The sequence below is a fragment of the Oncorhynchus kisutch genome, unplaced genomic scaffold (genome assembly GCF_002021735.2).
Source record: "Oncorhynchus kisutch isolate 150728-3 unplaced genomic scaffold, Okis_V2 scaffold845, whole genome shotgun sequence".
Lineage (NCBI taxonomy): Eukaryota > Metazoa > Chordata > Actinopteri > Salmoniformes > Salmonidae > Oncorhynchus > Oncorhynchus kisutch.
In genome coordinates this window covers 90,001-115,000 of record NW_022262790.1, presented here as the reverse complement: position 1 = coordinate 115,000, position 25,000 = coordinate 90,001, and the positions used below count along the sequence as shown (strand labels likewise).

Below are 25,000 nucleotides of genomic sequence, written 5' to 3'. Positions count from 1 at the left end.
CTTCACTGAATCGGAGGTGAGACTGTCCCAGCCAAGGATTCCCCCTCTATCACTGGGTGTTGGTTTGACGTTGTCTCTCTCTCTCTCCTGCTTTGTGAAATGCTACAGGGTTGATTATTGAATGCCTGTCCATCTAGTGTAATGACACCATCTCTCTCTCCTGCTGCTGGAGTCTCACTGTGGTTCTCTCAGAAATGATTTCTTACGGGGTGAAAGACCAAGGAGCTGCAGCAAGGCCTTGCCTTGAAAACACCAAGCTGCCTTGGAGATGACTGGAGGCCATGTTGTTTTGAAGGCCACGTCTATGTTGGGTTCAGTCAAGGATGGACAACTTGTTGCTAAGGCCTGGTTGTTCAGTCCAGGCATTGTGTTGTCAGTTTTGGTCAAATACAGATGACAGGAGACAAGATCTGACATTCTGATAAAGGCGCTGGGACACGCCTGCCCGCTGGGACACGCCTGCTCGCTGGGACACGCCTGGAGAAGTTGTAGCCTAAGTTGCATTTTTTTTCTGACACGGACCTGTGGTTTCAGGTTGACTTACTCCAGGAAAATATCCCAAGAGAGGCCTGGGTGAAATAGTTAGAAATAACAGATACTAATGTGTTTGTTGGGTTGTTTTGGTTGCTATGGCTCTTTCATGAGCATCAATAATGCAGTAGTCCAGGGATCCCTGGCTATCAGTCACTGACACCATGAACTCCACATCAGTCTTTCTGTTTCTCAACACTGCTCATTGGGATGTGACTGACTGGCTCATGATTAGTTAGCCAGCTGCCTTGGACTGGTTTAGCCTGATCAGCTGAGTTGGGGTTCTATGCTGCCTTGGACTGGTTTAGCCTGATCAGCTGAGTTGGGGTTCTATGCTGCCTTGGACTGGTTTAGCCTGATCAGCTGAGTTGGGGTTCTATGCTGCCTTGGACTGGTTTAGCCTGATCAGCTGAGTTGGGGTTCTATGCTGCCTTGGACTGGTTTAGCCTGATCAGCTGAGTTGGGGTTCTATGCTGCCTTGGACTGGTTTAGATTGATCAGCTGAGTTGGGGTTCTATGCTGCCTTGGACTGGTTTAGCCTGATCAGCTGAGTTGGGGTTCTATGCTGCCTTGGACTGGTTTAGCCTGATCAGCTGAGTTGGGGTTCTATGCTGCCTTGGACTGGTTTAGCCTGATCAGCTGAGTTGGGGTTCTATGCTGCCTTGGACTGGTTTAGCCTGATCAGCTGAATTGGGGTTCTATGCTGCCTTGGACTGGTTTAGCCTGATCAGCTGAGTTGGGGTTCTATGCTGCCTTGGACTGGTTTAGCCTGATCAGCTGAGTTGGGGTTCTATGCTGCCTTGGACTGGTTTAGCCTGATCAGCTGAGTTGGGGTTCTATGCTGCCTTTTGAACGTAAAGGAAGAAGACGGCTGTAGCAGACCGTGGCCCAACCAGGAGCTAGTAACAACACTTCATCCATGGTCCCCAGCCTCATGTACCCACTAAACATTAGCTTAGCTAGCACCTTTGTCACAACTCTCCAGTGTACACAGCAGTAATCTACAGACTGGCCGAGCCCTGCCCATGTAAAAATGCTAGCCATTTCCTCCTGGCTTCCCCTGGCTGTCTGCAAATAGACCGATGTGGTGAATTACATAATGTCCATGTCTGTTGAAAACCTTATCTCCAAAACACACTTGAGGAAATAAAAAAAAAAGGCCATATTTTCCGAACGAACATAAAATTATGAAGCTAAAGAAGCTTTTTTGAAACATTTTCTTGGTTCTACAGTCCTGAAATGTTCAGTGTATGTTGAGATTTCCTACTTTCAATAAATATAAAAAGAAAATCTAACAGCAACAATAAGCAATGTTTAAGTAACAAGAAGTGCTGTCAGTGAGACAAGTGTCTGGTTGTCCATGGGCCGTGAGACAAGTGTCTGGTTGTCCATGGGCCGTGAGACAAGTGTCTGGTTGTCCATGGGCCGTGAGACAAGTGTCTGGTTGTCCATGGGCCGTGAGACAAGTGTCTGGTTGTCCATGGGCCGTGAGACAAGTGTCTGGTTGTCCATGGGCCGTGAGACAAGTGTCTGGTTGTCCATGGGCCGTGAGACAAGTGTCTGGTTGTCCATGGGCCGTGAGACAAGTGTCTGGTTGTCCATGGGCCGTGAGACAAGTGTCTGGTTGTCCATGGGCCGTGAGACAAGTGTCTGGTTGTCCATGGGCCGTGAGACAAGTGTCTGGTTGTCCATGGGCCGTGAGACAAGTGTCTGGTTGTCCATGGGCCGTGAGACAAGTGTCTGGTTGTCCATGGGCCGTGAGACAAGTGTCTGGTTGTCCATGGGCCGTGAGACAAGTGTCTGGTTGTCCATGGGCCGTGAGACAAGTGTCTGGTTGTCCATGGGCCGTGAGACAAGTGTCTGGTTGTCCATGGGCCGTGAGACAAGTGTCTGGTTGTCCATGGGCCGTGAGACAAGTGTCTGGTTGTCCATGGGCCGTGAGACAAGTGTCTGGTTGTCCATGGGCCGTGAGACAAGTGTCTGGTTGTCCATGGGCCGTGAGACAAGTGTCTGGTTGTCCATGGGCCGTGAGACAAGTGTCTGGTTGTCCATGGGCCGTGAGACAAGTGTCTGGTTGTCCATGGGCCGTGAGACAAGTGTCTGGTTGTCCATGGGCCGTGAGACAAGTGTCTGGTTGTCCATGGGCCGTGAGACAAGTGTCTGGTTGTCCATGGGCCGTGAGACAAGTGTCTGGTTGTCCATGGGCCGTGAGACAAGTGTCTGGTTGTCCATGGGCCGTGAGACAAGTGTCTGGTTGTCCATGGGCCGTGAGACAAGTGTCTGGTTGTCCATGGGCCGTGAGACAAGTGTCTGGTTGTCCATGGGCCGTGAGACAAGTGTCTGGTTGTCCATGGGCCGTGAGACAAGTGTCTGGTTGTCCATGGGCCGTGAGACAAGTGTCTGGTTGTCCATGGGCCGTGAGACAAGTGTCTGGTTGTCCATGGGCCGTGAGACAAGTGTCTGGTTGTCCATGGGCCGTGAGACAAGTGTCTGGTTGTCCATGGGCCGTGAGACAAGTGTCTGGTTGTCCATGGGCCGTGAGACAAGTGTCTGGTTGTCCATGGGCCGTGAGACAAGTGTCTGGTTGTCCATGGGCCGTGAGACAAGTGTCTGGTTGTCCATGGGCCGTGAGACAAGTGTCTGGTTGTCCATGGGCCGTGAGACAAGTGTCTGGTTGTCCATGGGCCGTGAGACAAGTGTCTGGTTGTCCATGGGCCGTGAGACAAGTGTCTGGTTGTCCATGGGCCGTGAGACAAGTGTCTGGTTGTCCATGGGCCGTGAGACAAGTGTCTGGTTGTCCATGGGCCGTGAGACAAGTGTCTGGTTGTCCATGGGCCGTGAGACAAGTGTCTGGTTGTCCATGGGCCGTGAGACAAGTGTCTGGTTGTCCATGGGCCGTGAGACAAGTGTCTGGTTGTCCATGGGCCGTGAGACAAGTGTCTGGTTGTCCATGGGCCGTGAGACAAGTGTCTGGTTGTCCATGGGCCGTGAGACAAGTGTCTGGTTGTCCATGGGCCGTGAGACAAGTGTCTGGTTGTCCATGGGCCGTGAGACAAGTGTCTGGTTGTCCATGGGCCGTGAGACAAGTGTCTGGTTGTCCATGGGCCGTGAGACAAGTGTCTGGTTGTCCATGGGCCGTGAGACAAGTGTCTGGTTGTCCATGGGCCGTGAGACAAGTGGTCTGGTTGTCCATGGGCCGTGAGACAAGTGTCTGGTTGTCCATGGGCCGTGAGACAAGTGTCTGGTTGTCCATGGGCCGTGAGACAAGTGTCTGGTTGTCCATGGGCCGTGAGACAAGTGTCTGGTTGTCCATGGGCCGTGAGACAAGTGTCTGGTTGTCCATGGGCCGTGAGACAAGTGTCTGGTTGTCCATGGGCCGTGAGACAAGTGTCTGGTGTCCATGGGCCGTGAGACAAGTGGGCCGTGAGACAAGTGTCTGGTTGTCCATGGGCCGTGAGACAAGTGTCTGGTTGTCCATGGGCCGTGAGACAAGTGTCTGGTTGTCCATGGGCCGTGAGACAAGTGTCTGGTTGTCCATGGGCCGTGAGACAAGTGTCTGGTTGTCCATGGGCAGTGAGACAAGTGTCTGGTTGTCCATGGGCCGTGAGACAAGTGTCTGGTTGTCCATGGGCCGTGAGACAAGTGTCTGGTTGTCCATGGGCCGTGAGACAAGTGTCTGGTTGTCCATGGGCCGTGAGACAAGTGTCTGGTTGTCCATGGGCCGTGAGACAAGTGTCTGGTTGTCCATGGGCCGTGAGACAAGTGTCTGAAACAAGCTACAGTACATCACAGTACATCTGGGTTAAAATCTGCACAGAGCGTGCTGCGAGGCAGATGCTTTTGTATGTCGGAGGGTGGCCTGTGAGGGTGGCTATTACACACATGCACACACGCTGAGGCTCAAAACAATCTCATTGCTTCCCTCACTCGTAAATTCAGGGGGCCAGCTCACGCGAGCCAGTGAAAGTTCACACAGAAGGCAAGAGGAGACTGCTGTGTTAAGTCAGGTTTTCCACGTATTTCTGGAATTTCTCCCCCTCCACATAGCTCCACTAATTACACGTCCCCCTAACATCCAGGCCCCTTTTGTACTGATAGAGAGTGAAGGCTGCTCTGCAAAAATACACAAAATCAAGTGTTTGAAAGGTCAATTTAGTGCTCCGTTGACTATTGTTGTGGAACATATTTCAGTTTTACGCCGTTTGCCCTCATGGTTGATGCATCCAGCTCCAATTGCTGTGTTTTGCTCTCTTCTCCCTGCTGTGGAGATGGAGGAGAGCCCTGCTGACTGTTAGGCTGGAGGTTTTCCAGTAAGTGGGTGGACCAGTGGAGCTCCTGTAAAACTCAATGTGCAGTTCAGTAACGAGGATATTTCACTCTGATGCCTCCACAGGCATGTGTGTTTCTGTTTGGTAGTGTGTTGTGGCTTTGATTCCATTGAATTGTTTTCACATTTGCAGGCCTGTGTTTTGGCCTGGGCAGCGTAGCGAGGCAGACTGGAAAACAGTTGTGGATGATGGAGCGAGGGTAATGACGGGATCAGGATGTGGTGAGGGAATGAAATGGTGGATGGTCCACTGGCCTTCAGAATCTGGACTCTTCACCCTCGGAGGTCCTTCGCTACCTCTGCTGTTCCCACTGGAGAAAGTGTCCAACAAATAAATGATCCATTTAAAAACAGACTATTTTTAATGTGCACCTTAATGAAAATGTCTATTTGTTGAAATGTTAAAAACAACAACTTTTTGGTGCTTTTGAAGAACACAATCTTATTTTTCTAGTTGGATGTGTGAAGCTGGCTGTAGTACTGGTACGAGACGAGAAGCGTGCAAAGAGAGAGAGAGATGGATCAAGGAGCCAGATTTGGAGTCAGCGATGTGTTGGCTTTCTGAAGTGAAATGGAAGTATTTTTCTCTCTGGAATGTACAACATGTCCTTCTGTCACTTGTCCCTGCCTGTTTGAGTTAGCGTTTTCAGACCGTCCCAGCGTCTCACATAGCAGCGGAGCAAGAAAAGGTCTTTAGATGATGTCATGTATATAAGGGCCTGAACTGAAAGGAGGGGGGAAATGACAATGATATGGGTTTGTCACGCAGGCCTTCCTACCACTGTACAGAAGAATGTGGGTTTCTAGCAGTGTTTACTATCTGACTGCCTGCCTTGTTTCGACTTGTTAGAAAGGCTTTCATACGCCGTATAATCTCACAAACCCAGAACCAAAATGTTGTGTATTTACATTAGACACCCGATTAGGTTCTGGGGGATTCATGACAAACGATGCTAACAAGACTAGCGAAGTCTCCACCCCCCTAAAGTGAAACTCTCAGCCAAAGCATTTGCCAAATGTCCCCTCACCTCCCGAAATTTGAAAAGATGTGAACGCCTGCGAAAATCCTGATTTGGCCAAATGATCCGCGAGGAAAACGTGCTCACCGAATCAGATGTCCTCGTTAGTCGTTAGTCGTGTCATCCCACAGTTATGTTACGTGTGTCTGTCCACGAGAGATTAACGTACCAAAGGCTACGCTGGAGTTTATCACTGTGGGTGTTGAAACATAGGGCCTTTCTCATAACTAGCCTGTTATTTTAGCTAGGCTCAGAACTCTGAGCAATACATATTAGGCCTGAGTTTGGTGTGTTTTTTATTATTTTTTATTTATTTCACCTTTATTTAACCAGGTAGGCTAGTTGAGAACAAGTTCTCATTTGCAACTGCGACCTGGCCAAGATAAAGCATAGCAGTGTTATCATTATTCAATCACTGGCCTTGCCTCCATCTTCTATAGACACAGTGTGGTTACGTTGTTATAGACACACCTGCATGCTGGCCTATATACATGCTTTGATTCAGTTGAGTGTTCCTCCTGACCTCAATTTTCTAGTTCAGATACTTTCCATGACGTGTCTGGCTGACGTTTGTCAACAAAGGCAAGGACACGAGGAGTCACTCTGGGATAGAGGTGCTGAATATGAGATCATTGAATAGCTCTTTCATTCAAACATGTACACTCACTCACTCACTCACTCACTCACTCACTCACTCACTCACTCACTCACTCACTCACTCAATCACTCACTCACTCACTCTGGGCTAAGGAAAGGTGGAGAGCTCATTCATGATCTCCTAGTGTTGTCTTCTATCCTTGGTTTGATGTGTGTCTACTCTATTTGACATGTTTTCCTCCCGAACTCCATTCAGCTGAGCAGAAAGTAGGCCTATCGCCTGGCTATTTCCACATGATGATAACATTAGTGCCGTAATGTCCTCCTCTGCATGTGTTTGTGTCAGGCAGAGCAGCGGAGGTGTGTTGTTGCTAGCTGTGTGCATGGGCTACGTCATCCCTGATTGGAGCCAGCTCTGTGTTCCTGTTAATAATTCAGAATGCAACGAGGGTTTGTGGAATTGCAGTTCCTGGAAGGGAAAGATTCCATTCTTTCTTTCACTCATTGAGCCAATGTGTCAGTCAGAACTCAGATAAAATCACTTGAATACCAGCAGCACAGTATTTGTAGCCTGGGTCTATATCTAGAATGACACATGGTTTATTTAGAGTAGCTACTTGCCTACCTGAGCAAATGCATGGAAACCTTCACCCCTCACCTCAGATGAAGCCTAGTCTACCTTGTTTGTTGTTGCTTGTGTGGGGGTTGACCGTAACTCTACACCCATCTCTGTTTCTCAGGGAAGAGGCAGCCTGGATCGCAGACCTATTTCTGGAGTGTGAGATCAGGGCCATTGATAAAAAAATGCCCATAAAGATTATTTCTCTCAGTAGCCAGCTGCACCTAGCATATACCAGTGTTTCCCCTAGGATTGTTTTCAACAGTTGTGGCATAGGTAGCGGCTACTAGCGTTACTTCAATGGCATGCTAGCTGTTCCCATACACTTCCAGTCATTAAGCCAATGACTATCCATTTAAAAGCTCTTCCCGGCACAAATATCTACCAACCTACAGTGCATTCGGAAAGTATTCAGACCCCTTCACTTTCCACTGTTTGTTACGTTACAGCCTTATTATAAAATGTATTAAATCGTTTTAATTTTTTCTTATCAATCTACACGCAATACCCCATAACGACAAAGTAAAAACTGGTTTAAAAAATACTCAACACTTTGTTGAAGCACCTTTGGCAGGGATTACAGCCTCGAGTCTTCTTGGGTATGACGCTACAAGCTTGGCACACCTGTATTTGGGGAGTTTCTCCCATTCTTCTCTGCAGATCCTCTCAAGCTCTGTCAGGTTGGATGGGGAGGGTCGCTGCACAGCTATTGTCAGGTCTACAGAGATGTTCGATCGGCTGGGCCACTCAAAGACATTCAGAGACATGTCCCGAAGCCACTTCTACATTGTCTTGGCTGTGTGCTTAGGGTCATTGTTCTGTTGGAAGGTGAACCTTTGCCCCAGTCTGAGGTCCTGAGCGCTCTGGAGCAGGTTTTCATCAAGGATCTCTCTGTGCTTTACTCCATGTTTCCCACAATGCTGACTAGTCTCCCAGTCCCTGCCGCTGAAAAACATCCCCACAGTATGATGCTGCCTCCATGCTTCACCGTTTGGGATTGTATTTGCCAGGTGATGAGCAGTGCCTGGTTTCCTCCAGACGTGACGCTTGGCATTCAGGCCAAAGATTTCAATCTTGTTTCTCATGGTCAGAGTACTTTAGGTTCCTTTTGGCAAGCTCCAAGCGGGATGTCGTGCCTTTAACTGAGTGGCGTCTGTCTGGCCACTCTACCATAAGATTGATTGGTGGAGTGCTGCAAAGATGGTTGTCCTTCTGGAAGGTTCTCCCATCTCCAAAGAGGAACTCTGGAGCTCTGTAAGTGACCATCGGGTTCTTTGTCACTTCCCTGACCAAGGCCCTTCTCCCCCGAATGCTCAGTTTGGCTGGGCAGCCAGCCCTAGGAAGAGTCTTGGTGGTTCCAAACTTCTTCCATTTAAGAATGATGGAGGCCACAGTGTTCTTGGGGAACATCATTGCTCCATACATTTTTTTGGTACCCTTCCCCAGATCTGTGCCTCGATACAATCCTGTCTTGGAGCTCTACGGACAATTCCTTCGACCTCATGGCTTGGGTTTTGGTCTGACATGCACTGTCAACTGTAGGACCTTATATAGACAGGTGTGTGTGCCTTTCCAATGTCCAATCAATTGAATTTACCACAGATGGACATCTCAAGGATGACCAATGGCAACAGGATGCACCTGAGCTCATTTTTGACTCATAGGGTTTGAATGCTTAAGTAAATAAGGTATTTCTGTTATTTCAAAGTTTACCTTTGTCATTATGGGATATTGTGTGTAGATTGATTCCCTTTATCTAATATTTTGTTTTGGTTGAAGGTCTAACATTCAGTATCAAAAATATGCAAACAGAGAAAATCTGAAAGGGGAGAAATACTTTCACGGCGCTGTATAAAAAGTCATATTTTGCAGTGGTGGCAAGAAGGAATATTGGTTAAACACTGCTTAGCCGACACCCTACACCTGTTCTACAGTAGCTTAGAAACCGCACTGCTGCCTGCCAATGTCCTCTCTTACTGCAGAGGGCATTTTACAATGTGTTAGTTCTAATAAGAGAAAATAACATTCCATATATTTATGTCATTGTGGAATATTGTTTTAATTTGCATCTACAGTTGACTGTATTCGCTCGTCTCAGCAGGGGGAAAAGGGGTAGCGACTGACGCCACATTTATGATATGGAATAGAACATAACTTAAGTGTTTCCCTGGGGATCTTCAAAGTCCTCCCATGCTGACTTGCACTAATGTAATTCAGAATTGATCCAGTAAAAGTCATGTCAGTAACTGAAACCAGGCCTTGAATACCAAGTGGACCTGTCACTTTATATGACTTGGACTTTCCATTAACATAAGAGATCAGTGCAGTTCTGAGATCCCCTTTGCTTTACATTCTCAGAACTATTTAGAAATTCAGGTGCGCTCCTTAGTTCCTTCTTATTGAGTTAAGTGTAAATCATTCTAAATTACAGGATTTTTAATTCTCTTCCTTTGCTATTCCAGAGTTTTTAGCACTACGGCTCTCCGTTTGAAATGTTTGTTTGTGACGTGTGTGTGTCCACCCTCTAGCAGCTCTGGTCTCAGAGCCTGGTCTTCCATGGCGTGTGTGTGTCCACCCTCTAGCAGCTCTGGTCTCAGAGCCTGGTCTTCCATGGCGTGTGTGTGTCCACCCTCTAGCAGCTCTGGTCTCAGAGCCTGGTCTTCCATGACGTGTGTGTGTGTCCACCCTCTAGCAGCTCTGGCGTCAGAGCCTGGTCTTCCGTGGGATATTAGCATAGCAGATGTTGGCCGTGAGGACCCCGTTCCTTTTCTGGGATCGTGTGACTCCTTCCCAAGCCCAAGGTCACCAAGAGGAGCTAACATCCTCCTGTGCTCTGTGGGATCCGGCCCTTTACCATGTTGGTGTTTTTAAAGTCCCCACAGTCCTAGGCTTACTTATGCCTCTGCTTAGTGAGTGTCTCTCAGTGGGGAGGAGGGAGAGAGAGACTGGAAGGGAAAAATAGTGACAAACTGTTTGGGAAAGTCTGAGATGGACGAATGGAGGGGGGAAGGGACGAAGGGAGGGGGGAAGGGAGGGACGAAGGGAGGGGGGAAGGGAGGGACGAATGGAGGGGGGAAGGGATGACGGGGCTAGGCAGGGGGAAGGGACGACTGGGCTAGGCAGTGGGACGGGACGACGGGACGACGCAGGGGGACGGGACGACGGGGCTAGGCAGGGGTACGGGACGACGGGACGACGCAGGGGGACGGGACGACGGGGCTAGACGGGACGACGGGGCTAGGCAGGGGGACGGGACGACGGGGCTAGGCAGGGGGACGGGACGACGGGGCTAGGCAGGGGGACGGGACGACGGGGCTAGGCAGGGGGACGGGACGACGGGGCTAGGCAGGGAGACGGGACGACGGGGCTAGGCAGGGGGACGGGGCTAGGCAGGGGGACAGGACGACGGGGCTAGGCAGGGGGACGGGACGACGGGGCTAGGCAGGGGGACGGGGCTAGGCAGGGGGACGGGACGACAGGGCTAGGCAGGGGGACGGGACAACGGGGCTAGGCAGGGGGACGGGACGACGCAAGGGGACGGGACGACGTCGCTAGGCAGGGGGACGGGACGACGGGGCTAGGCAGGGGGACGGGACGACGGGGCTAGGCAGGGGGAAGGGATGACGGGGCTAGGGAGGGGGAAGGGACGACGGGGCTAGGGAGGGAAGGAAGGAAAGGAACTAGGGAGGAAGGGGGAGGCCATGTCTGAGGTTGCAGAACAGGCCTCTGAACTCGGTGACCAGAAAAAGGGCTTATTTCATTGGCTACAGACACTGTGCACGAGGGAAAAGGCAAGGCAAGAAATGCAGTACAAGCTTAAGGCTATTTGATGAAAACAAATAGGATCTTTTTGGTGTTATTACTCAGTGAAAAAGCTAAGGGAAATTGGCCATTCCTTGGTTGCTGCAATCATTCACATTTGGCTCCCTATTTACAGTAGGAAGCAAACCAAACAAATCACCTCAAAGACAGAAGACTCCACTGCATGTTAATCTAAACATGCTTTCTGTTTGCACAGGAAAAATGTTATTTCTGACATATTTTGGAAACCAGTTTTGACAGTTTCCAACATTTTGACCATAATAAATGGTCTTTGTCAGGTTACTCTCATGGCACTAGCCCCCACTGATGCCCTTAGCATGGGTGAGTCTGCTTGCACAGCAGTGTGCCAATGCTGGGCTTACCACTGTGCTTCTGCTCGCTGGCATTGGAGTTGAGTTAGGCTTGGGCAGTATCCAGATTTTCAGATCATCATACCATCCTTCTCTCATCCCGGGATTTATGGTATTACTGGAATAGCATACAAAGGGGTGCTAAAAACACAAAAGCCCACTGGGGCTATATTACCAGAATGCTAACAAAATTAGCACAAACTAATAGCGACGTCACATAGATGCTGTTAGCTAAATGCTAACGAGCTAAAACTAATTGCAAAGATGGGCAAATCCAGCTCATGAAGGTATACAAGTGTAGCCAGTAGCTACCGAAATGTATTTTTCTTTGCGTGTGGACATTTATGAGAGCGATTTGTGCCAATGAACAAAGTTGTGATTCATGCTTTTCTGAAGGAAGAGCAGCATTTTTACACAGAGAAGGGGGGAGAAGAACGGAGGGACAAAAAAATGGCAGCTGTACAGAACTCATCCAGAACTCATCAAGCACTCTTTGACTTCTAGCAGAAAGCCTTTCTAAGATATCTAGCCTAGGAACGGTGGGTTAAACTGCCTTGTTCAGTGCCAAACGACAGATTTTCACCTTGTCATCCCGGGGGATCCAATCTTGCAACATTACATTTAACTAGTCCAACGCTCTAACCACCTGCATCTCATTGCACTCCACGAGGAGCCTGCCTGTTAAGCAAATGCAGAAGCCAAGGTAAGTTGCTAGCTAGCATTAAACTTATCTTATAAAAATCAATCAATCATAATCACTAGTTATAACTACACATGGTTGATGATGTTACTCCTTTATCTAGCGTGTCCTGCGTTGAATATAATCGATGCAACGCTGGGGGATGATTTAACAAAAGCGCATTTGTGAAAAAAGCACAATCGTTGGACTGTACCTAACCATAAACACCAATGCCTTTCTTAAAATCAATACACAGAAGTATATATTTTAAAACCTGCATATTTAGCTAAAAGAAATCCAGGTTAGCAGGCAATATTAACCAGGTGAAATTGTGCCACTTCTCTTGCGTTCATTGCACACAGAGTCAGGGTATATGCAACAGTTTGGGCAGCCTGGCTCATTGCGAACTAATTTGCCAGAATTTTACATAATTATGACATAACATTGAAGGTTGTGCAATGTAAAAGGAATATTTAGACTTAGGGATGCCACCCGTTAGATAAAATACTAAATGGTTCCGTATTTCACTGAAATAATAAACGTTTTCTTTTCAAAATGATAGTTTCCGGATTCAACCATATTAATTACCAAAGACTCGTATTTCTGTGTGTTATTATGTTATAATTAAGTTTATGATTTGATAGAGCAGTCTGACTGAGCGATGGTAGGCAGCAGCAGGCTCGTAAGCATTCATTCAAACAGCACTTTCGTGCATTTTGCCAGCAGCTCTTTGCAAGCACAGCGCTGTTTATGACTTCAAGCCTATCAGCCTAATGGCTGGTGTAACCAATGTGTAATGGCTAGCTAGTTAGCTGGGTGTGCGCTAATAGCGTTTCAAACGTCACTCGCTCTGAGACTTGGAGTAGTTATTCCCCTTGCTCAACAAGGGCCGCACCTTTTGTGGAGCGATGGGTAACGCTGCTTCGAGTGTGGCTGTTGTCGATGTGTTCCTGGTTCGAGCCCAGGTAGGGGCGAGAAGAGGGACGGAAGCTATACTGTTACCCTGGCAATACTATAGTGCCTATAAGAACATCCAATAGTCAAAGGTATATGAAATACAAATGGTATAGAGAGAAATAGTCCTACAAATACTATATTAACTACAACCTAAAACCTCTTACCTTGGAATATTGAAGTCTCATGTTAAAAGGAACCACCAACTTTCATATGTTCTCATGTTCTGAGCAAGGAACTCAAACGTTAGCTATTTTACATGGCACATATTGCACTTTTACTTCTCCAACAGTTTGTTTTTGCATTATTTAAACCAAATTGAACATGTTTCATTATTTATTTGAGGCTAAATGGATTTTTATTGATGTATTATATTAAGTTAAAATAAGTGTTGTAATTGTCATTATTACAAATAAATAAATAAAAATCGTCCGATTTAATCGGTATCAGCTTTTTTGGTCCTCCAATAATCTGTATCGGTGTTGAAAAATCATAATCGGTCGACCTCTAGTCTCAGTTGTTTAATCTTATGTTCATACAAATATTTCCACATGTTAAGTTTGCTGAAAATAAATGCAGTTGACAGCGAGGACGTTTCTTTTTCTGTTTCAGTTTCGAACTCAGCCCTCTTTCTCCCATTGTGCTATTTACAAACAAACACATGTCTGGTTCAACTGTTCTGGGGAATGACGCTAAGCTTCATACTGTAAAATACTGTGACAGGTGAAATGAAGAACGCCATTTGCTTTATGTTTTAACGTATTGCCCAAGTTGACTGCAGTTATTAATTTTAAAGTAGCTCCGCATATTGACATTTATTGAAACTTTTTTTCTTTCTTTCTTTTGATGGTATAATATCCTGGGGATTTTTCCAAATACCCTGGTGTACGGTATATCCGGTGACATTACTCTTAGTCAGCTGCACACCAGGCGGTACCTATACAATAGGATTCACTTAAATGATCTCCTTTTCCTTGTCTCCTAATAGACGGTAGCGAGTAGCCTACCAGGTGGAGTAAAAAAGCACTCTCTCCTTGACGTGTATGGAGAGGCCTCACTGAAGTATTCTGCCTTGCCATTGTCCTGCTAGACTATAGTCTAACCTCTGTTCTCCACAAAAAGACTAATCACAGACTTTAAATCTATGTGAGTTGAATCTGTTTTAAAATCATGCACCTCATGTGTGGAACATTGCAACCGTTTCGCCCTTTCTTTCCCCTCCTTATCTGAGAATATGTATAGCGCTCATTCACCAAGGATATCATCCATGTTCTGCCATCGAAATGACTATTTCCCATTTTGGAATTTTCTTATCCCCGCTCCTGTCTTCAGTGAGTGTAATCCATTTGCCAAGACAATGCTATATGGTATCTAGCAGCAAGGCAGATGGTTGACACCTTAGATGCAACGTGGGAAGTTTGAAAGGCTCTTTTGGAGATGTAACCCCCCCTCAGTGTAACCCCCTCCGTGCAGACTGTAAAGGGGTTTTCTCTTCTATAGCACACAGTGTTCTGTTGGAAACCTCTGAACTGGCTGATATTTCTCACCTGGCTGACATCATCCATTCTTAGCCTGTTAGGAACACAGTAGTGTTGAGCAACGATACACCTGATACTCACCCTTCAATTCTCAGTATTTGCTGTTATGAAATGGCATGCTGAGATGTTTTCTCTGGCGAGGCCTGTCCAGTTTAAATGAAGTATGGGAAGCAGATGTGAGTACCTTGTTGGCTGCTAAAGTTAAGAAGTCCTCCCATGTCTTTTTCTGTTATGGTTTTTGAACTGCCTAATTTGGTCTTCAACCACTGTCCAATCCAATAATGTCCCTAGCACCTGGTTATTTGGCTAGAAAGTTGTGGATAATCTTTATGTAATAACCCTCATGTTTGACTTCGAGTGATCCGCTCCCCTCCCGATCTAGGGTAAATCCAAACAGCTTGATGAACCGCCCAGTATTTTCCAAAGGAAAGATCTCCATCCCAAAAACGTACTCTGGAATAATATTGTGAAAGTAAATGTTTCAGTCTGTCAGTTCATTTCTAGTCAGGTTTCAGTTCTCCTCCTGTGCTAAACATAACTCCAGACTCCAGAGGTCACCCATCAACTTGCACTAATGTTGGAGAAAGAGTGTGAACCCCTCTCTCTGTTCTCAGTGACTCTGCCTTGGCTGTCCAGACCCTCTGCTGCGTGTCATCATTAAGCCCAGTATGACGTCTCTGCCAGTTTGTTCTGCCACAGGTGTCGACAGTCTCTGCAAGTTCTTCTTCTGAAATGTGCCACAAGTTCCGCCCTGCCCGTCCTACTTTAATTGGCTATATTCTGGGACATAATGAACAGCAGGAAGTGGTGGAGCTGTGTCTGGGCGAGGTAGACAGATGGAGAGAGAGGCGATTAGGTTAGAGTTTTGATGTGTCTTAGGTGCCAGCGGGACGGTTAACGCCATTAGGGATCCATTAGGGATGGGAGTCAGAGAGGGTGGTGATGGTGGTACTGAAGGCTGCTGGGTGCTGGGCTGTATTCAGAAGCACCACTGTACATGTGTCTTTCAGCCTTCAGGCATATAACAATTATAGGACCGCAAAAGGCACCATGTTGTCTATCTTTCAGTCAACTCATTAGGTTTAAGTCGTACTGAATCTAAATGTTTAACGTCTGCTATCGAGGCCCTGAGTCATGCTGGAGGATTTGTCCCATTCTGGGTGGATTTTCTGTCTGATCTCTGATGTGACTGACCTCATCTGTTTCTTTAGCAAAATGCCAGTTGTTGAGCAATATGCTCTTCAGTGACTCAATACCACCTTTCTGTGATGGCCCACCTGACACCCAAACACACAGTACCCCTGTACCCCTCACCCATACATGTGAGCAGCACCCCAGGGTCGTGTGTTAATGTTGTCACGGTACCAATATCACGATACTACGATACCAGGTTTTCCATGACAAGAAGGAAAACCCAAAGCAGACTAAAGTCTATGGTCCTCTAATAACCTACTTCAGGTTCAATATAGTGTGCTACAGCTTGGAAATAAACATGGGATTCTACGTGACATCATCAGGCTGTTTGTCTCCAACATTAGGACTGTTTTATTTCCTTGTTACCGTACCTCTGAGTACCGCCGTACTGGCATTGTGACAACCCTAGTGTGTGTGTCCTCAGGGGGCCCTGTGTGGATCCTGTACATGTGAGTGTGTGTGATCACGGGGCCTCTGCTTGGCTTGCGTCCCCTGGGCTTCGCACGTCACATCCTCAGGATAGAAAATAGATTTGGTTTCACTGGAGACCGGCTGCTAGGGTTGCGTCAATCAGGAAAGTGCATCGTCGCCATGACAACGACCACTCATCCACCCCATGCTGGATCTGAGTGTCTCTCCTCTGTTTGAAACCGTTCATATCTGTCCCTTTATCCTTCTTCTTCACTTGTTGCTCACCAACCGTCCACCGTTCTGTCTTTTATACGTGTTGCCATGTGGATCAGCCTCCTACTTTATTCCTTTAGTCATTCACCTTGCTCTTTCTTCTGGATTTTTCTCTTGTTTTCTCTTATAAACACCGTACCTTTGGTCCTGCCATTTTAACTTCTGCTCCTGTGAGCTTCTCCCCTCTCAACCTCTGTACCACACCACTGAGTGGTGAAAGTGCTGCCGTCATTATTGAGCCTGGCTAGCAGTGTAATAGTAATTACACCCCTGAGTGTATGATTAGTGAAACAGCCCCGTGGTAATCAAAAAGATGTGTCCAGTCATACAGTGGGGAGAAAACACTGGCCAGTTTGACTGTTCCAGTACCCCTCCCTCCCTCCCCCTACACCACCAAGGTGTTAACGTAGGCAGAATGTATTTTAACTCTTGGATAAGAATAGTTCCTCTGCCAAGGCCAGAGTGATGGGCTGGGTTACATCACACTGTGAGATCAGTGTTTCCCCTACATCGTTCCCCCCCCCCCCCTAGGCAGGGTGCAAAGTCCCCCAAAGCTACACCTAAGGCCACAAACAAACACTGCATCATTTCAAACTCATTTAGTTTTATATTTGGGGGAAGAGAGAGGGGAAACACCTATGTAATTGTAGGAGAAGTGCTGTGTTGAAGCCTGCGGATTTGTCCCATTTCTGGACATGTAGCCTGTGTTGCACTGTCATTACTACTGACAGACAGTATGAATCAATCACAGATATCTAGGGTGGAGGCCAAAGGAGTGTCAGGCAGGACAGCTGGAAGGCAAACATCAAGCCAGTTGAACTGTACTGACTGGATTCAGTCTTCCACTGGCCTCTCTGTCTGTCTATTTATTCAGTCTTCCACTGGCCTCTCTGTCTGTCGGTCTATTCAGTCTTCCACTGGCCTCTCTGTCTGTCTGTCCAGTCTTCCACTGGCCTCTCTGTCTGTCTGTCCAGTCTTCCACTGGCCTCTTTCTCTCTTTCTCTCTTTCTTTCTTTGTTTTCAGTCTTTCTGTTGAGTCTCCTCTCAGCCTCCTAGGGAGAGCCTGGGTCTTATTAACAGGCAGTGGTCTGGGGCCTTTGCCCCCCACCTGCTGTCACCTGCAGTTGTTATGACAATGTGGTTAAAACGGACTAAAACTGTTAGCAGGTCATAGCTGGGCCACCCGCCGATGACCTACGGCTTTAAAGATTTTACAGACTAGCCACGCTACCTTTTCTGCTAGATGCGATTAGATAAGCCTAATAGAAAAAGCTCTCAGGATTGCCCTAGTCTGTTTTGCCAGCTGTGGAGAACTGTAAGCCAGGGGAGCGATGCTAGGCTGGCCCTTCAATCCCTCACCCATCAGTTATATAGATTATCTTAATCCTATCATGGAACTGTAACAGCAATGTTTGTGATAGCTGTACTGTTTATGATAGCTGTACTGTTACCGTAATGTTTGTGATAGATGTATTGTTACCGTAATGTTTGATAGCTGTACTGTTACCGTAATGTTTGATAGCTGTACTGTTACCGTAATGTTTGATAGCTGTACTGTTACCGTAATGTTTGTGATAGCTGTACTGTTACCGTAATGTTTGATAGCTGTACTGTTACCGTAATGTTTGTGATAGCTGTACTGTAACAGTAAAACAAATTGTCAAAGACTTCAGCCACCCAAGTCTTCGACTGTTCTCTCTTCTACCGGAGCGCCAAGTCTGGGACCAAAAGGCTCCTGAACAGCTTCTACACCAAAGCCATAAAACTGCTTAACAGTTAATCAAATGGATGCCCAGGCTATTTACATTGTGTTGTTGCACATACATTCTTGCACTGGCTGTATGTACGCTCACTGTACTCTACCCACACACTCACACATACTAGACTGACTCAATGCAACGCTCACTGTACTCTACCCACACACTCACACATACTAGACTGACTCAATGCAACGCTCACTGTACTCTACCCACACACTCACACATACTAGACTGACTCAATGCAACGCTCACTGTACTCTACCCACACACTCACACATACTAGACTGACTCAATGCAACGCTCACTGTACTCTACCCACACACTCACACATACTAGACTGACTCAATGCAACGCTCACTGTACTCTACCCACACACTCACACATACTAGACTGACTCAATGCAACGCTCACTGTACTCTACCCACACACTCACACATACTAGACTGACTCAATGCAACGCTCACTGTACTCTACCCACACACTCACACATACTAGACTGACTCAATGCAACGCTCACTGTACTCTACCCACACACTCACACATACTAGACTGACTCAATGCAACACTCACTGTACTCTACCCACACACTCACACATACTAGACTGACACACATTCAGTACCAGTCAAAAGTTTGGACACCTACTCATTCCAGGGTTTTTCTTTATTTTTACTATTTTCTACCTTGTAAAATAATAGTGAAGACATCAAAACTATGTGCAAAGCTGTCAAGGCAAAGGGTGGCTACTTTGAAAATATAAAATATATTTTGATTTGTTGAACACTTTTTGGTTACTAAATGATTCCATGTGTTATTTCATAGTTTTGATGTCTTCACTATTATTCTACAATGTAGAACATAGTCAAATAAAGAAACCCCCTGGAATGAGTAGCTGTCCAAACTTTAGACTGGTCCTGTATTTCTGAATAGGCTAACTGACATAATAAATACTTGTTCCCAGACCACCACAAGCACCCAATCCCGTGTTTGAGGTTTGTTTAGTTCCCCCTTAACAACATACTCCTGACATCATAGGGTGTTTTAAACATACGGAGCACCATTTGTCACCCGTAGATATTCAAGCTTGGTGAAAAATGACCAAATATACCTGTTAAAACATTGGCCTTGGGTTTATCAAGCTGCCATTTTCTATGGGCCTGTGTACAGACACTGGTGGCATCTGACATTGTCAACAGAGCACAAGTTGGGTCAGGCATTGGTAGAGGGTCCGCTCAAGTGCCCAGAGAAATGCCCCTATCAGAATCACAGGAATCCTAAAGGAGGAACATGGGGCTTGTCTGTATACTGCAGCGTGTATTTATCTGCAGCTAATAATAGGTATTATCTTTGAGTTATAATAACTCAACAGAGCTTAATGAAAACGTCATGCTATGGTGCCTCGTTTCTTGAGTTAGGTTTGACTACTTGGTTCCTGCAGTGGTATGTAGGCTATTGCTAAACTTGTGACAATTTATATTGTTATTTTGTTTTCTTACACATGGCATGTCATCCCAGTTGGTTAAAATGTCATTAGAATCTTTTTACAACCAGAAATGGTTGCGACAATGTAATTTCAACTGGTTTTTCCCACTGGGATGTGTCTTGTTTTGGAGCAATTAGGCTGTGTTTTCACAGGCAGCCCAATTCTAATATTTTGTCAATTTATTGACAAAAGATCTGATTGGTCAAGAAAACAATTAGTGGAAAAATGTAAGAATTGGGCTGCCTGTGTAAACACAGCCTCAGGCCAGGCTATGAGGTAGCTGGTCCTAGCAGTGTGGTCATGTCCCAGTAAGGTTTCTAGTCCTAGTATGTTCCAAGGAGCTGTCAGTCCATTTTGCCCAGATCAGCCCTGACGTGGCTGCGTCATTGCTAGCCTGGCGATGTGTGACAGCGCATTAGGCCTACTGTTTAACGGGATCATCACCATGGAGTTACCCAGGGTTACCGTGAGCCAGCACTTAGTGACGCTGTAGATGTACAGTACTTCCTGGTTGTCCTTATCCAGCTCACACCCTGACCTGATAAATTACTGGCAGAGGCTGGTGGTTCTCGAAGAAGATTCCCCTGTGAGATATCAACCATAGCGTCGCCTCACAATCCTAGCTATATTGACTAGAAGCAGGGAAAAGGCAAAACTGGCTTTAGCTCAGTGTCTAGTGGAAAACTTCCTCCTACTCTGGCTGGTGGCACCAAGCTGGCTCCTGATATGATGATAATGGCGCCAACAGATGGTCGCCTCGCTTCAGGTCCTTAGAAAACTATGCAGTTATTAGTTTGTTTTTTATGTATTCTTACATTGTTAGCCCAGACAATCTCAAGTGTTATTACATACAGCCGGGAAGAACTGTTGGATATAAAAGTGATGTCAACTTCCCATCATTACGACCAGGAATACGACTTTCCTGAAGCGGATCCTTTGTTCAGAACTCCACCCTGGACATGCGATCTTATCCCAGAGGCCGACCCAAAACAACGCGGTCGCCGCAGGAGTGTCAGACGGAGCGGCATACTGGTCAGACTCAGAAGGCGAGCACACCATCCACCACTTCCAAGCATATTACTCGCCAATTGTCCAATCTCTAGACAACAAGGTGGATGAAATTAGGGCACGAGTTGCCTTCCAAAGAGACATCAGAGATGGTAACATTCTCTGTTTCACAGAAACATGGCTCACTCGGGATACGTTGTCAGAGTTGGTACAGCTACCCGGTTTCTTCACGCGTTGCGCCGACAAACAAACATCTCTCTGGTAAAAAGGAACTGAAGTTATTTTGCTCACCTGACCTTGAATTCCTTACCATCTAATGCCGACCGCATTATCTTCCAAGAGAATTCTCTTCGATTATAGTCACAGCCGTGAATATCCCCCCCAAGCAGATACCTCGTCGGCCCTGAAAGAACTTCACTGGACTCTATGTAAACTGGAAACCATACATCCTGAGGCTGCATTTATTGTAGCTGGGGATTTTAACAAAGCTAACTTAAGATCAATACTCCCTAAATTCTATCAGCATATCGAATGCCCGACACGTGCTGGCAGAATTCTGTATCATTACTACTCAAACTTCCGTGATGCATACAAAGCCCTCCAGCGCCCTTCCTTAGGCAAATCTGACCATGAATACGTTTTGTTGCTCCCAGCCTATAGACAGAAACTAAACGAGGAAACGCCAGTGCTCAGGTCAATACAACGCTGGTCTGACCAATCGGATTCCACGCTTCAAGATTGCTTTCCATCTCGTGGACTGGGATATATAGCCTCAGACAACAACATTGATGTATACGCTGAATCTGTGACCGAGTTTATTAGAAATTGCATCGGAGATGTCGTACCCGCTGTGACTATTAAAACCTTCCCTAACCAGAAACCGTGGATTAATGGCAGCATTTGCGCAAAACTGAAAGCACAAACCATCGCTTTTAATCATGGCAAGGCGACCGGAATCATGACCGAATACAAACAATGTAGCTATTCCCTCCGCAAGGCAATCAAACAAGCAAAGCGTCAGTATAGAGACAAAGTAGAGTCACAATTCACGGCTCAAACACGAGACGTATGTGGCAGGGTCCACCGCCAATCACAGATTACAAAAAGAACCAGCCTCGTCGTGGACGTCGACATCTTGCTCCTAGACAAACCACCCGAGCCACTGCCTGTTCACCCCACTATCATCCAGAAAGCGAGGTCAGTACAGGTGCATCAAAGCTGGGACCGAGAGACTGAAAAACAGCTTCTATCACAAGGCCATCAGACTGTTAAACAGCCACCACTAACATAGAGAGGCTGCTGCCAACATACAGACTCACATTTCTGGCCACTCAAATTAAATGGACTTAATTAAGGTATCACTAGTCACTTTAAATAACCCCACTTTAACAATATTTACATATCCTATATTACTCATCTCATATGTATAAACTATATTCTATACCATCTACTGCATCTTGCCTATGCCGCAGGCCATCGCTCATCCATATATTTACATGTACATATTCTATTCATCCCTTTACATTTGTCTAATTGTGTGTATAAGGTAGTTAAGATGATTTTGTTAGATATTACTGCATAGTCGGAACTAGAAGCACCAGCATTTTGCTACACTCGCGTTAACATCTGCTAACCATGTGTATGTGACCAATAATATTTTATTTGATCAGTATTGGTACATGGGTCACTTGGCAAGGTGACACACACGAACGAGACTGCTGTATTTTAGCTTTGGCGTCTTGTGTTTCTGCCGTCTCAGCTTTATCAAGATACGACTGACTAGAAATGTAATTGTGCTTGAAGGCATGTTTGGACTCGATCCCCTTCTCAAATAGTCAGTTCAAACGGGGTTATGTGGAGTCAGTGTATGAGTGTAGCTAACCACTTTGTGTTGCTCTCCTTCCAGGGCTCCAGAGATCATCCTGGGCCTGCCCTTCTGTGAAGCTATCGACATGTGGTCCCTGGGCTGTGTGATCGCTGAGCTCTTCCTGGGCTGGCCTCTCTACCCAGGAGCCCTGGAGTACGACCAGGTAATGAAGTGTATTGTTACATTACTGTACACCCTCCTCTGAGGCTCACTGGTCCAGATCTTAAGAACTGTAGACCTCCTCCCTCATCTTCCTTTTCCTCCTGTTATTCCCTTCACATCTTCTCATTCGCTCCTCCTTGAAGTTCCTTTATCTCCTCCTCCTCCTTGAAGTTCCTTTATCTCCTCCTCCTCCTTGAAGTTCCTTTATCTCCTCCTCCTCCTTGAAGTTCCTTTATCTCCTCCTCCTCCTTGAAGTTCCTTTATCTCCTCCTCCTCCTTGAAGTTTCTTTATCTCCTCCTCCTCCTCCTTGAAGTTTATTTATCTCCTCCTCCTCCTCCTTGAAGTTTCTTTATCTCCTCCTCCTCCTTGAAGTTCCTTTATCTCCTCCTCCTTGAAGTTCCTTTATCTCCTCCTCCTTGAAGTTCCTTTATCTCCTCCTCCTTGAAGTTCCTTTATCTCCTCCTCCTCCTCCTCCTCCTTGAAGTTCCTTTATCTCCTCCTCCTCCTCCTTGAAGTTCCTTTATCTCCACCTCCTTGAAGTTCCTTTATCTCCTCCTCCTCCTTGAAGTTCCTTTATCTCCTCCTTCTCCTTGAAGTTCCTTTATCTCCTCCTCCTTGAAGTTCCTTTATCTCCTCCTTCTCCTTGAAGTTCCTTTATCTCCTCCTCCTCCTCCTTGAAGTTCCTTTATCTCCTCCTCCTTGAAGTTCCTTTATCTCCTCCTCCTCCTTGAAGTTCCTTTATCTCCTCCTTCTCCTTGAAGTTCCTTTATTTCCTCCTCCTCCTCCTTGAAGTTCCTTTATTTCCTCCTCCTCCTCCTTGAAGTTCCTTTATCTCCTCCTCCTCCTTGAAGTTCCTTTATCTCCTCCTTCTCCTTGAAGTTCCTTTATCTCCTCCTTGAAGTTCCTTTATCTCCTCCTTCTCCTTGAAGTTCCTTTATCTCCTCCTCCTTGAAGTTCCTTTATCTCCTCCTCCTCCTCCTTGAAGTTCCTTTATCTCCTCCTCCTTGAAGTTCCTTTATCTCCTCCTCCTCATTGAAGTTCCTTTATCTCCTCCTTCTCCTTGAAGTTCCTTTATTTCCTCCTCCTCCTCCTTGAAGTTCCTTTATCTCCTCCTCCTCCTCCTTGAAGTTCCTTTATCTCCTCCTCCTCCTCCTTGAAGTTCCTTTATCTCCTCCTCCTCCTCCTTGAAGTTCCTTTATCTCCTCCTCCTCCTCCTTGAAGTTCCTTTATCTCCTCCTCCTTGAAGTTCCTTTATCTCCTCCTCTTTGAAGTTCCTTTATCTCCTCCTCCTCCTCCTTGAAGTTCCTTTATCTCCTCCTCCTCCTTGAAGTTCCTTTATCTCCTCCTCCTCCTTGAAGTTCCTTTATCTCCTCCTCCTTGAAGTTCCTTTATCTCCTCCTTCTCCTTGAAGTTCCTTTATCTCCTCCTCCCTTTTTCTTCCCACTCGCTCACACTCTCTTTTTAGTCTACTGTCCTCCTCCATCTCCTCCCCTCCACTTTCCTCTGGCATCTGTTCTCCTCTCTAGCTGAGTGAAGTCTGTCTAGCCCCTCCTACTGTACTCTAACAGTGTGCGTTGATGCTATGAGGTGATGGCTTGTATTAGGACATGGACTCAGACCTCCCACTCCTCCGTAGCCCTGTTATTAATGCTTTACTCCTGCTGGGTTCCCAGGATGATCAGGGAGGCACTGGAAATGAGGAATGGAAGGGAGAGGGGAGGAGAAGGAGATAAAGGATAATATACTGTACTGGGACTGCTTGAGGCAGCAGGGGTGGGAAGGAGGGGGAGATTTAGAAAGGGAGAGCGAGTTTGGAAGAGGAAATATTGATGAAGAAATAATTTACCATAGTGTGTGGGAATGAATTGAGAGGGTAGAGAGGAGTGAGAGACGGAGGAGGGGAGTGACAGGCAACGACAGGCCCAGATTAGTGCCGTATTTCCTGGCCACCTCCGGCGGGGGAGGGCTCCCCTGTGGATGTGCCAGTGGCAGGGCGGAGGTGTGGATGGTCTCTCCCAATGACTGATGGCATAGCAGGCTGGAGGTGATGGATCCCCCCCAGCAGAGCCCTGAACAGCAGCTGCCCAGAGTTCAATGAATCTGGGGCTTATGTTGACCGGCTTTCCCCCCCGCCCTGGAGACCCATCCACAGCAAGCCTTTCAGTCCAGCTCCAACCTTTCCTATACATTACCCTGCAGTACACCCCCGAAGCCCCCTCTGCAGACGGACTGTGTCCTCGCCAAAGTATTTTTACTTCCCAGTATCATTTTTCACGCTTTCCGCTCCGGCCCAGAGGCAGGAGGGATAACTCAACACCTCCCGAAGAGATTTGACTTGAGCACGGCAGCACTAAATGTAATTCATCTGTTTTTATAGGGGCAGATCACAATGTCCCAAAGCCGCATT

The 25,000-nt window shown here is 46.8% G+C and overlaps 1 protein-coding gene across 3 annotated transcripts in view; it reads left to right on the top strand.

Moving 5' to 3' along the window:
• Positions 1 to 25,000, top strand: part of hipk3b (homeodomain interacting protein kinase 3b) — a 71,107-nt gene that overhangs the window by 16,313 nt on the left and 29,794 nt on the right. For all 3 annotated transcript variants that reach the window (XM_031816645.1, XM_031816644.1, XM_031816643.1), the window contains exon 3: positions 22,470 to 22,593. In XM_031816645.1, coding sequence (XP_031672505.1) covers positions 22,470 to 22,593 — 124 coding nt within the window. The remainder of the gene's footprint in view (positions 1 to 22,469; positions 22,594 to 25,000) is intronic.